A 12,858-nucleotide genomic window follows, 5' to 3' on the forward strand; every position below is an offset into this window, starting at 1 on the left:
TCTTTCCAGGGGTTGGAAGAGGAAGGCGGGTGGGAGGAGGAGGGAAGGGGAGGGAGGGAAACGGGAAGGTGATGGCAACAGTTTTCTCCTGGGTGCTCCCTTCACAGTCCCTTTCCCTTCTTTGCTGCAGGGGGCGCTGCAGAACAGGCAGATCTTACCGTGCCTGGTTGCCCCAGGAGGACAGCGCGGCCATGGGGCGGCAGATTACCTCCCCCAACGAGGCATGCAGCGAGCTGCTAAAAGCCGCGTTGCAAGCAATCCTATCCGAGCAAGGCGCAGCAAGAAACTCGCCAAGAAATAACTTCCCCAGCCTAGTCTCTTCCCGCACAGGACAAGGTGCCGGTGGGTTGGTGGGAGTGGATGACGTGCCGCTCAACTCCGCTTTGATCTCTGCGACCAGCCTCCTCAATCTGCAAGACAGAACTGGAGCCGCTGCCCATTTGGAAATGCAAATCGTTCCAGTTAAATTCGGGAGACACTTCCAAGCAGGGGTGTAGCTATAATTGAGGATGGGTTCAAAGAAACCCCCCCCCAAGCTCTTTAAGGCCCCCCAGCTCCACCCCTCCCCATTTTCTTCATTATCTCCCTCACTCCGAGGGGCCATCAGGGAAAGAGGCGAACACGGCCCCCCTCCCCTAGCTACACCCCTGCTTCCAAGCAGGATTTGGGGGCGGGGGGGGGGCTTTCCGATCCAGAGAAGTATGCACCTTTAAGGTGAGGAATGCAGAGCAGGAATGTCAACAAGCAATTACACACAGAGGTCAGAGAAAAGGGCAGAGGCGGCTGTCTTTGTGTGTGACAAAACCATCCTTTTCTTGCTCCTCAGCCAGGCTGGATTAAGGTATTTCACCCTATCAAAATGCAGCACATTCCTCCAGCTCTGTGGATCTCCTAGATGTATAATAATGCGACTGATTCACTGCAGGTGGCTCTATATAGCATAACGGATCCTCTTCCATACCCCTAATCTAGGATGTCACCATATTAATCATTTGCTGCAGGTACACCAAAGGCACAGCCACAAATATATAGCATTAGCGAGCTAAAACCTTTTTGTTCCCACACGTGTATACATAAATGTCTAAAGACTTTCTTAGGCCATTCACACTTAACATGAGTGCGTCCAGCAGCAAGCATGTAATCATAGGAAGCATGACTACTATGCAAAGCATAGATGTTATTCTATTTGCATGCCGCTTTTCAGCCAAAGAAGTTCCCAAAATGGTCTACATAGTAAATGCAATTAGGAAAAACCAGCCCCCGATCCCAAAAGAAATGGAGTTAGTGTGGACCCCACTCCTGGACATTCACTTTTCCCTCGGGGATAGTCTTCAGTAGGAGAGCTGGTCTTGTGGTCGCAAGCATGACTTGTCCCCATAGCTAAGCAGGGTCTGCCTTGGTTGCATATGAATGGGAGACTTGATGTGTGAGCACTACAAGATATTCCCTTCAGGGGATGAAGCTGCTCTGGGAAGAGCAGAAGGTTTCAAGTTCCCTCCCTGGCTTCTCCAAGACAGGACAAGATTTTTATTTTTTTTTAAAGGACATGATTTTTTAATTGAACCAACAAACTATCAAAGCATACAATACGTTGCCAAAGCACAATTATATACAAAGTGGTTGTTTGTACATGATGTATCTACAAAGATTTACACACAAGGATTTGGAAACCCACAAGGTTATGAAGTATATGCAGGTAGTACTGTAACTCGGGGGTGGGGGATTTCAAGGCACATCAGGTAATTGGGGTGTGTGTGTGTGTGTTTACGTCCAACATCCATTTCCACAATTTGTCCCATTGCTGTTTAGAAGAGATACTCTTGTCTTTTTGCACATAACCATACAAACTTTTCCAGAAGAGATTTACTGTCTCATCTGCGGGCTGAGAGAGATTCCTGCCTGCAACCTTGGAGAAGCCGCTGCCAGTCTGTGAAGACAATATTGAGCTAGATAGACCAATGGTCTGACTCAGTATAGGGCAGCTTTCTATGTTCCTATGTCCTGACAGGAGGCCAGAGGAGCGGGCTAGGGAGGAAGGCTCCTTTCAAATCTGCCTGTTCTCCAGTCCAGAGGGCTATCTTTTCTGGAGGATCTGCCTAGGCTCGGACTGGCTCACAGGGCATATTCCCGGTGCGCCCCAGCTGTGTGGCACCCCTCACTGCCCCCCTGCTCCCCACCTCCCACCCTTACTTACCTATTCTACTCAAAACTCGGTGCCCTCCCCAGTTCCACTGCCCTCTCAGTGCCCCCAGTCCAGCCCTGGATCTGCTTGGTTCCCTGTGGTGTCCTTGGGTCAGAGATGTCAGGAAGGCAGGCAGCTGGTGGTGCCAATTACCTGATGCATATTCAGTGTGTACAACTGTAAGAGGATAGGTATTAGCACCTTTGACAGTCCCTTCTCCTGCTTTGCTTTGCTACCATGGTGGAGGGGTTCCTACTGTTGGGTGTCTTTTTCTTGGGGGGGGGGTGTTTTCTCCAGTTTCCCCCGTGCAGAATAGAGGAAGTTTGGGGGTGGAGGGAAGATGGTTCAATAGGCCTGGTCTAATGTACAGCTCAGGGCAGTCTTACTCCAATGTACAAAGGGTAAATGCCTTCCCCTTGTACAGTGAGCAAAGCAGAGTGTCAAGCCTTTACTCATCCTTTGTGGGTTGCCAAATGGCTCAGGCACTGAAGCCTACAGGGAGTGGAACATATGGCTGGAGGCTTCCTTGCAGCTCCTGCATCAGCTCGTTGTGGTAATAGGACTGGAATTTTGCCCATGTACTGCTTAGGAGGCCATTTGGCAGCTACTGGCATTCTTCTGACATTTGCTGGGTGATAGAAATCTGACTGCTCAACGCCCTTGGCATACTTGGCTTGTTCAGGGCCAAGAAAAGGTAGCAGGGCTATAGTGGGAAGAATATTGAATTCAAGTAAGTTGATCCTCTTCAGTGGGCTGAGGGCATCCTTAACTGCTTCCATTTGCTCCAGTAGGCTGCTCTTTAATAGTTGCCTTCCTGCCTAGTCTACTAATCCCTAGTCATCATAGGGAAAAGGATGTTCTTTAGAAAAAGAAAGTGACCCTACTTTCAAATCCCCACCCCTAGCTGTGTTTATAGTAAGCAGGAAAAAGACCTTGCATAAGAAAGTTAAGAGGGACAGACCTGAATGGCTCAAATGGAGGTTTGGTCATGCAGCAGCTCATTCTCAAGTTAGATATCCATGTACGGTTGGAGAATAAAGAATTTCACTTCTTCACAGTGGAATCTGTGAAAAAACCTGCTTACCTTGAGGTAGCCTAGCCACATGAACATGTCAATTGAAGGTGCTGGTTATCACCTTTGAAGCCTTTTACAGTTTGGGCCCTGGATATCTGAAGGACTGCCTGCTTCCAAGGGTTTCTGCCTGCCCAACAAGGTCATTGGACAGGCTTTGCTCCATGTGCCAACATTGAGGGAGGCTCAATTGTTATGCAGGCCAGAGTCTTCCCTGTTGTTGCCCTCAGGTTCTGGAATGCACTCCCAGCAAGTGTCTGCTCCTTGATGTCTGCAAGTGCTTTTTAAAAACAGCTGAAGACCATTTTATTTGTTCAGGCTTTTCTCCCTTAAGGGTTGCCTCCTTTCTTGCTGTTGCTTTTTATTAAAAATGGCTGTTGCTTTTCAGTGTTTTCATGTTAGATAGCATGATATGTGGCTGTTGGTTCCCAAATGTGCTGTCAACAATTTGTGCCCCTTGACAGTTCAAATGATCTTTTATGAGCTGTCCATTCTCACTAGATAAACACCTCCTGAGAGTTTGGTGAGCCGGGCAAATTAATTGATATTTGAGACAGCTAAATACCAGGCTCACGTCTTCCTATGACCATCAGCCTTGGACTTCGCTCTTGCAAAGAGTCCCCCCAGTTAGATTTTCATCTGTTGTGATCTAGATGCAGAGAGGTTCCCTAATCAGCATCAGGGAGTCTGTAATCTAGACAGATTACAAATCTGGATGACAGTGAGAACAATTTTGAAAATAGACTGAGGAATTTGTATGGGTGAGTGTATTTGGCAGCCTACTTATTGTCTGCTGGTGGTGAAGGATACATATAAGTGAACATGAATATACTCCTGCCATGAGACTGATTCATGGTATTGCCCCTGCAGGTGAGCAAAGTGAGTAAGACCAACCATGATTCATGGAGGATGACATTACCAAGCAGATGGCAGTGGCTATTTTGTACCACTGGGCTTCCAAGAGTGTTGTCAATTTTTTAGAAGTGCTAAGCACAGGCGATTGCTGGGCATTCATTAGGAAACCAAATGGTGATGGGCAACAGATTATAAGGACATCTCTGACACTCTGCCAGAGGGAAGGTTGAATGAGAGACAGATGCCTGTCAGCACTGCCACCAGTAGTTTTGCAAGTCTGAAGGCTTCAGTAGTAGTAAAGCTGTTCCTACTGTCCCAAGTGTGCAGTAGGTGCTTCGGCCATGTAAATAGGCTTCTAAGTTAGAAGCCATTGTCTGGGAAGAAAATTTCAGAGTCCAGATTGTCATGAAGAAGCAGCAGTGGAAATTCTGACCTTGTGCAAGGTGCAAGTTCTTTTGCAGAACTTTATCTCTGTGTTATTTTGCCTATAGAATGTAGGTCCTGCCAAAAGTGAAGCTTGTTCTAGGACACCCTTATGGTAAACATGTAGACCCGATTTTTTTTACAGAACTTGCCCATTCCCAACTAAACCAATCCTCATTTGAGTCCCTCTCCAGCCAATGAGTGCTTCTATTAACGTATCCATGAGCAGGATGATGCTGGGCAGGGGCTTCAGGTAGCAGCAGCAGTGTACACCCTCTGGCTGCTTTGCCTACTCAGGATCTGTGCTACTGTTTACTCCAGCACCAATGACTTGCACTTGTCCTACTAGTATTGCTTGATTAGGTTCCCCAAAGTTGGGAAAACTGGTTAAATGGCCCTAGAATCTTGGGGAGAAGTAGCCTACCATGCTCCATGGGTCCCCAGCAGTCTAGCAATGCCCCCAAAGAGTAAACATCAGCCAAAAATCAGGTGAGGTTTTTTTAAAGCAGAAAATGGCTCCTGATCTCAAAATGGCAGAAGGAAATAACCTTCAAGGTCATTTTTTTCCTGCCTCCCCCACCCCCCATGCAGAGATTGAGTGTCCATTACCCAACCGTGAATATGTGATGATGAGTAGGGATGTGCACAAATCAAATTTTTTGATTTGATTTGTGCCCAGAACAAATCACCTTGATTTGTTTTGTATCCAGATCTACCCGCCCCCAAGCACCCCAGATTCAATGTGTATTTGCTTTGATTCAATTCGGACTACTTAACAAGGTCTTAGGGGCACCAAAATTTGGGTGGTGGGTAAGTCCCCATGGGTGCCACCTACCACCTAAATTTAAAGGCAGTGGGACACTTGGTTGATTTAACAATTTTAAAAACATTTTACTGATTTTGAACATTTCCGCCATAGGAAACAATGGGGATTCAAAACTGCCATATCCTAAACCTAACATGGACCCCTAGCTTCCTTTTTTTTTTAAGGTATGCTCTAGCCCTTGTATAAGTGGAGTTATGGAGCAAAATGTGTGATCATTTTTGAAGTGCTTGGATTCTTTGGTGTATAATAACTTTTCCTTATAATGAATCCCTAGGAGGATTCATTGCACACCTTCATCTTCTGTACATTTTGACTGTCATTGGACAGTGCCAACTGTCAAGTGCCATGTGCCAACTACACCCCATCCACCCCTACCTGAAAGGCAGTGGGGTACTCAGTTTTTTTTAGGATTATTGAAATGTTTAGATTCTTTGGTGTCTAATAACTTTCCCTCATAATGAATCTCTATAATGATTCATTATACACCTTTGTTTCTTATGTTCATTTTGACTATCACTGGACAGTGTCAACTGCCATGTGTCAACTACACCTCCCCCCCCACACACACACACTTGGGTACTCCGTTTATTATTATTTTTGAAGTGTTTAGCTTCTTTGGTGTTTTCATTACATACTTTCATTTCTTCTGTTCATTTTGACCTCACTGCTTTGCAGGTGGGGGTGGGGAATTAGTGACATCCCATGTTCCAACTACTCCACAACCCACAGGGTAACTCAGTTTATATTTTAGGAAATTTTGAGGTGTTTAGACTCTGGTGTGTAATGAATCCTCATAGGAAAGGTTATTAGACACCAAAGAGCCTAAACAGTTGAAAAAACTCTAGAACATAAACTGAGTAGTATGCCACTGCCTCATGGGTGGGAGTGAGGTGTAGTTGGCACATGGCAGTTGACAGTTGGCACTGTCGAAAAGACAGTCAAAATGAACAGAAGAAATCTGAGGGAATTAATAGCAGGGAGCCAAATCTTGAATTGATTCGAATCAGGCATGATTCGATTTGTACCCGAATCTAGCCAACAGACCACAGGGGTGATTTGTTTTGTCTCCAAATCACCCAAATCAGCTAGTTTTGGGTACAAATCGATTTATACTTGAATCAATTTGCACATCCCTAATGATGAGTCTGTGATTAACAAGGTTTTACTGTACTGCAGCTTTACCCTTTAGATCTGTTCCTCTTACAGTTAATATTAAATAATTGAATAACTAACTCCAATAGAACATCTACCATTTGTGAGAAATCTGGGTATGACATGATATACATAATACAAATTTACAAAGAGTTACATTTCTGAGAGCCAAATTCTATTAGTTACAGAAAGATATATATTTAACTTCAAGAATAAACCTTGCTTGGGTCAACAAGAGAATAAATGCAGTTACATTTTAAAAAGCAAACAAACATCAGAAAACGTAAAAGTAACATTCACTATGGCAACTAAATAAAATTTCAATATTTTCATTTGAAGAGTCCAAAATATCTCACCATTACAGAAAGTAGCCATGTCAAATTCCAAGTTAGACTAAATACACTGGGAGGTATCCAGACAGTTTTAAACCAAATATTTACAGCATTCATTTCTTTTTAATGAAACAAAAGAAAAAGCAGAATAGTTAAGATTAAATTGCCTTTGGGGTACAGGTCACTTGCCACTGCATGAAGTACAGTCACCTGTACCCAGAAGGCATCATAGCTCTTAAGTTCTGCTGAAAATATAAATACTGAGGCACCTAATCGTAACATAAATACTGGTAAAAGGCAATTAGTTACACTGATTAGAGGAAAATGGAATGCTGCCCTGAACCTTCTCTGAAGGTTAGCATTATGCTCTAAAATACAATATAGGACTAAGATTTTAGTTGACATTATACTAGCTGTACCTCAAAAAGTTGTATTCTGAAAGCTTTTGTCATAGTATTCAGCTGCTGCAAAATTCTTGTTTTGCATCTTCTGCAACATGGAATTTCAGTTTTGTGATACTTTCAATATGTTGCTAGCTACAGCCTACATTCTGTATAAAATTCTCATTGATTTTAATGTTTACAACTATACTTGTATTTATTTGGAATGCTAATCTTAAACATTTTTTAAAAGGCCCTACTAATTGTAGTGTACCTTATTTCCATGTAAGTGTGCTTATGAGCGCAGGCCTAAGTCAGTGCTCTCAAAAGTTCTACAAACAGAATTTTAACAGTATCATTCTGAAAGTATATAACGTCAGACAATGAGAAACAAGTTTAGCCTTCAAATGGCTTTATTTCAGGAAATGTATCTTCACCAATGTGGCCTTTTAGAAGAAAATAGATAATCTCTTCATGCTTTGCAACCTGTGACAAGACAGAAAATCCCGGCAGTTATAAAGATATAGTCTTGACTTAAGAGTAAAGGTTAAGTGTGCTGTCAAGTCGATTCCGACTCCTGGTGCCCACAGAGCCCTGTGGTTTTCTTTGGTAGAATACAGGAGGGGTTTACCATTGCCTTCTCCCGCGCAGTCTGAGATGATGCCTTTCAGCACCTTCCTATATCGCTGCTGCCCGATATAGTACCAGCAGGGATTTGAACTGGCAACCTTCTGCTTGTTAGTCAACCATTTCCCCACTGAGCCACTTAAGGTGATAAGCCTAGGACTGCACTAACTATTGGCCCCTATGGCTGGGGAGGATGGGAGTTGTAGTCCAACAACAGCTGGGGGGCTGAAGTTGTGCAGCCCTGCCTTAAGAGTGTGCTCAGACTAGCATCCCCCCCCCCAATCTACTACTGAAAAGTCAAACAAGCTGGTGGCCCAGTTTACATCATGTTTAGGGCTCCATTGCTGTTTCTACTCAGCTTCCTTTTTAATACAAACAATGTGCCTTATTGAATAAGTAGAAACTTAACTAACAGCAGCCTGGATAGACGTTTCAAGCTGTTTTTTGCCATTTCCATCTCCTCCATTACCACAGGTTATTTTACAGTTAAATTTACCCTACCTGGTTCTTTTTGGGAAGTGCTAAATCCAACTAGTTTTTAACCCTGAAATTGGCTACTTTATTTTCTGTATCAAGAACAACAGTTTGTGGAACATCTTGATGAATTTAAGGCAATTCTGTTCTTCAGATTTCTGCTAGAAACCATGTCCATGTGCCATTTGTATATAAGAGGCCCATTCATATGCTATGCTCAACACTTGTACAAGTGTACAGTGTACACGGCAGAGATTTGTACACAAGTAGTCATCCACATGTTATGCTGAATGCAGTACAGAAGTACAATTCCTATCTGTACCATGAATCTGAAGGGCTTGTATCAAGATTCACTTTTCAAATTAACACAGGTACAGGCACTCATACAAACAAACACAAGTGTACTGAGATCTGTACACTCATACAGCATAATGTCTAAATCAGGCTAAGGTGAACCAGAGAACATTTAAACATGAAGAGTATGTCCTATTGTCTTGTTTTCCAGCATTATGCACCATGCAGAGTATACAAATGAATAATCTGGCTTTTTTCATTCCTGCAATACATTCTGTAAAAACAGAGATGCTGATTGGCTGAGCAAGTGATCAGCATTTTAAAAAACAGGGCTGGGTTGAAACTTACTTGCTTTCTGAACTCTGTGCAGCAGCATTCAGTCTTTTTTGCACATTCTACAAGAAAACAAACACACACATATGAAGCTTCTTATTCCACTGGTGAGCAGGACAGCATGAAGGATGAGTTTAGTAAGGTGTCCAACTTTGTAAATGAAAACATTGTCAGCACATATTTGCATGTGCGTGTGTCAAACATTCTGAATTTCAAGGAAATAACTGGGTTTTTTTAATGAATACACAAGCAACTGCATCTGTACAGAGTACTTACGATTCCCACTGTTATATTTTGTCACATTTTTGCCAAGAAGCTGATCAGCTACATCCAAAATACGACTGCCACAATTTCTGATGACAGTTACTGCATGAATACTCTCACTGATGCCTCTCACTGTAATCACCACACGCTCATTCAGTAAGAGATTTTTTAGCTTCACTGTAGCAGATTCATGCCACTGTCCATCGAGTTCCATAATTCCTAGGAAACAGATATGCCTTATGTTGGGTAACTGGTATGTCAAAACAGTTTATCATGCTTACCATCTGAAACACTATTAAGAGTCATAGAAGGCATCATTTCACTTCTGAGTACACACTTCCTGAAACATCTCCTAAGAAAGGGGAGGGACATTCTCAGAAATACAAGAAACTGGGAACAATTGCTGACATCCTAAGGATGCACTGTTGCAGTAGTGTTGCGTTCCAAATCCCCTTCCTGCTGCAGTTGCTTGTGCCACCTGAAACTATGCCCTTGAGCCTCAGGGACCTATTTTCAGTTGGTACAGGGAAGAAGGGTGGTACTGCAGAAGGAAGGAGAGATGGTTTCCCCCATCCCATGGACATTTACACAGTCAGAGTCTGGAATATAATACTGCTGCTGCACCTGTGCTTCCTTAGTCAAGATGTCAGCCAGTGCAATCAGGTGTAAGGATCACTTGAAGGATAGGCATATCAAAGATAAAACATTAAAATGAAGTGCCAGTTTCCAGAAGTATGTGTGTGAGAGAAATTACGGGCTTAAGTGGGAAATATCAGTGCATTACTACAAGGGCATTCATTTGGGATTGTGTGAGAACTCTTATGAAGAGTTTATAGTCTCTGGAAGGTTTTATCCCTATATTTTCATTCACTCAAACGATTACTAGTAGTTATTTTTGTTTAGGAAAAACTGCTAGCACTGCTTATTGCCACATTTGTGCTTAAGGCTTTGTACACAATAGTAACTGTATGGATATTTGTTAATGGATAATATTAAAGTTCAAATCCTTAACTATTTGAAAAATTGCACTGGCTGGTTTGTTACCTGCAAGAGAACACTTAAATATTTGAAAAGGTAGTTCCAAGAAGGAGGCAGTTATAGGTTGCAGTCTGGAAAACTGCAGCGTTTCTACATTTCCATAGTCAGCATATGCCACTTTCACTTCTGACACACTTATTTCCAGAACAATAGCACGGTACCAGTGGTCATCACCTAAACAAATGAAAGAGAATTAAGTCCTAGGCTTGGTGATCTTGCCATTGGATGCATGAGCAACAATTTTTGCTTTCTGAAGCTTGTTTTCCATTTCTAAGAAAAAATCAGCAGGGAATGCCACAGTGTAGATTTTCACAGCTTGAGTATCTGATTTGGAGACCATGACACACTGGGCTTCTTTCAGATAATGTAATGCTATGTTATCATTTGGCATCTGCAAAACGTCAGCTCACCTTTCATAAATTTAGCACACAGTTTCATCACACCACTTGACTGAAGACAAGTGAAGAGACTGTGGACCTCCAGACCCAACCATATCTTGAACACACAAGTGCTATTACAGTACTTCTGAGCACTTGTTCATTGCCCTACCAGCAGCAACTTAAATGCAGGTTAAAAACAACAGTAGGGAGACAGATGTCATTTATGTTGGAACTGTCCGAAAGCAAAGCAATTTGGGGTGGCGGCGGCAGGGAGTGAAAATCCTATTGCGAAAGGACTTTAGTATACATAGGACAATTCTGATCTACTACTATTTTTGTCGTCTTCTACAAATGATCTTGTTAGGAAAGAAGAAGGAGAGCTGCTCTTATTTTTGTTCACAGCAGCCAAGATTCTGTATGCAAAACAATGGAGACTAGTGGCGACACCTAATATGAAAGAATGGATGGATAACACATGGGACTTTGCCATTATGACAAAACTGAGGAGTTATTTACAGATGAAAGAGAAAACAAATATCTAATGCATGTATTAGAAACAGTTTATTGAGTTTTATTGGGTAATGTATCAATTTTTAATATCATTTACATTTTTCAAATTGCTCTCCCTCACACACACACACACACACACACACACACACACTCACTTTAAGAAGCAGCAGCAGCAGCAAACTCAAACAACAAAGGTGAAGAAAAAAGAGTCACTCTTTTCTCTAGACCGGTTTCTCTGTGTCAGCCTTAACAGGATAGAAGAGACCCCAAGATAGAAGAAATCAGCTGGAAGCAGTCACAGGCGCTGAAGGCATTTCTACTTGTGTGGCAACAGTCCAAGGCAGGTGATTCCAGGGCATGGGGCTCTCTAAGTTCACTGCACCCAGAGCCAGAAGCTAGGATGCAGTTATATGAGCTCACTGCAGCCCAAGAAGAACTCCTGTTGCTCTTCCTCCAAAGTCACTGAAGGAGAGTTTGTACAATCCATTCAGGCAGTTATTCAGCTGCTGAAGTAATCAAGCTTACTACCAGATATATCTGCCTTCACCAACAGTTACCGCAGCTATGAGGTACACCATGAAAGAGACATGTTTCTTATCTATTATCTACCAAATTTTGACAGACATAATTGTGTGAACCAACTCAAACTTCAACCTGAACTATATCTACCTGAAGGCTTACACTTCAGCTACAGCCTATAAGATCTGCATCATTATTTTGTACAAGTTTTAGTCTTTTTTTTTTACAAGTTAGTTTTTGCTGGTCACTTTTGTATTCATAGATGTTCAGTCTCTCACCTGAGAACCTGGCACAACAGGCTTCACCAACCTTTGGTTTGAATAAATGTTCATTCTGAGATTCACAGTAGTCTGCAAGCTCAATCATCAGCTTGCAGAGCTTTTGCTGGTCCACTAAAATGGAAGAAAAGTATATTTTATATATTTGATCTCACACACATGCTGTCAGAACCTCATTGGCATAAAATATTTCTTTAAACAGTTGCTTCTGAATGTACAAAACTTGTTTATTGGAGTAATACATGCTACATAATAAAGTGGACAGATTAGAAGGCTAAAAAATACCCTCTGAAAGTTTTGAGTTTGCAAAGCCACTGGAAAATGTTGCCAGCATTTATTTCCAGCCTCAATAACTCAATTCCTTTATTAGAAAAGGTGTCAATTCAAAAAAGTTATCAACGTGTCTTTTGTGCAGGTATTTGCACATATTCAGTGCAGATGCAAAATTGTATGCATATTCAAATTAAAGTGTAAACACCTCTATGTGAGGATCACTTTTGTCAACTTTTGGTACTCTAGTCCTTACCTTTGACTTTCACTGGTACAACATAGAATAATCCAGGGTTTATCACCTCTATAACCCGGACAGCCAGCATTTCATTAACTGGAAATTCTGCTGTTCTCCACTGTACATGTGTAAACACCTCTGTAAATATTAAACACAAACAACATATAGTTCAAACACTGCATATGTAGCAAACGCCTTGCCCAACAACCACCTGCCATTAGTTTCTGTGATGTAACAATAGATACAGAAAAAGAGATCTGATCTGGTCTGAGTCTAGGCATAGTGTCTATGGGGAGAAAATCCTATTTTCCTCCCCATAGACACTACTGGGAGTAACCTGCATGGGACACAGAGGAGACCAACTGGTAATGGACCTTTCATTCCCTGCTGTAAGGCCACCTGTGCTACCTG

The 12,858-nt window shown here is 42.4% G+C and overlaps 1 protein-coding gene across 9 annotated transcripts in view; it reads right to left on the reverse strand.

Annotated features, from left to right (window-relative positions):
• Positions 1 to 6,663: 6,663 nt before the first annotated feature.
• Positions 6,664 to 12,858, reverse strand: part of TDRD1 (tudor domain containing 1) — a 123,648-nt gene continuing 117,453 nt past the window's right edge. For all 9 annotated transcript variants that reach the window (XM_053312702.1, XM_053312700.1, XM_053312694.1 and 6 more), the window contains 6 exons: positions 12,466 to 12,585; positions 11,940 to 12,053; positions 10,259 to 10,426; positions 9,227 to 9,433; positions 8,966 to 9,012; positions 6,664 to 7,708 (listed from right to left, as the gene is read on the reverse strand). In XM_053312702.1, coding sequence (XP_053168677.1) covers positions 7,619 to 7,708; positions 8,966 to 9,012; positions 9,227 to 9,433; positions 10,259 to 10,426; positions 11,940 to 12,053; positions 12,466 to 12,585 — 746 coding nt within the window. In that variant the 3' untranslated portion in view covers positions 6,664 to 7,618. The remainder of the gene's footprint in view (positions 7,709 to 8,965; positions 9,013 to 9,226; positions 9,434 to 10,258; positions 10,427 to 11,939; positions 12,054 to 12,465; positions 12,586 to 12,858) is intronic.

Source organism: Hemicordylus capensis, chromosome 3 (genome assembly GCF_027244095.1).
Source record: "Hemicordylus capensis ecotype Gifberg chromosome 3, rHemCap1.1.pri, whole genome shotgun sequence".
NCBI lineage: Eukaryota > Metazoa > Chordata > Lepidosauria > Squamata > Cordylidae > Hemicordylus > Hemicordylus capensis.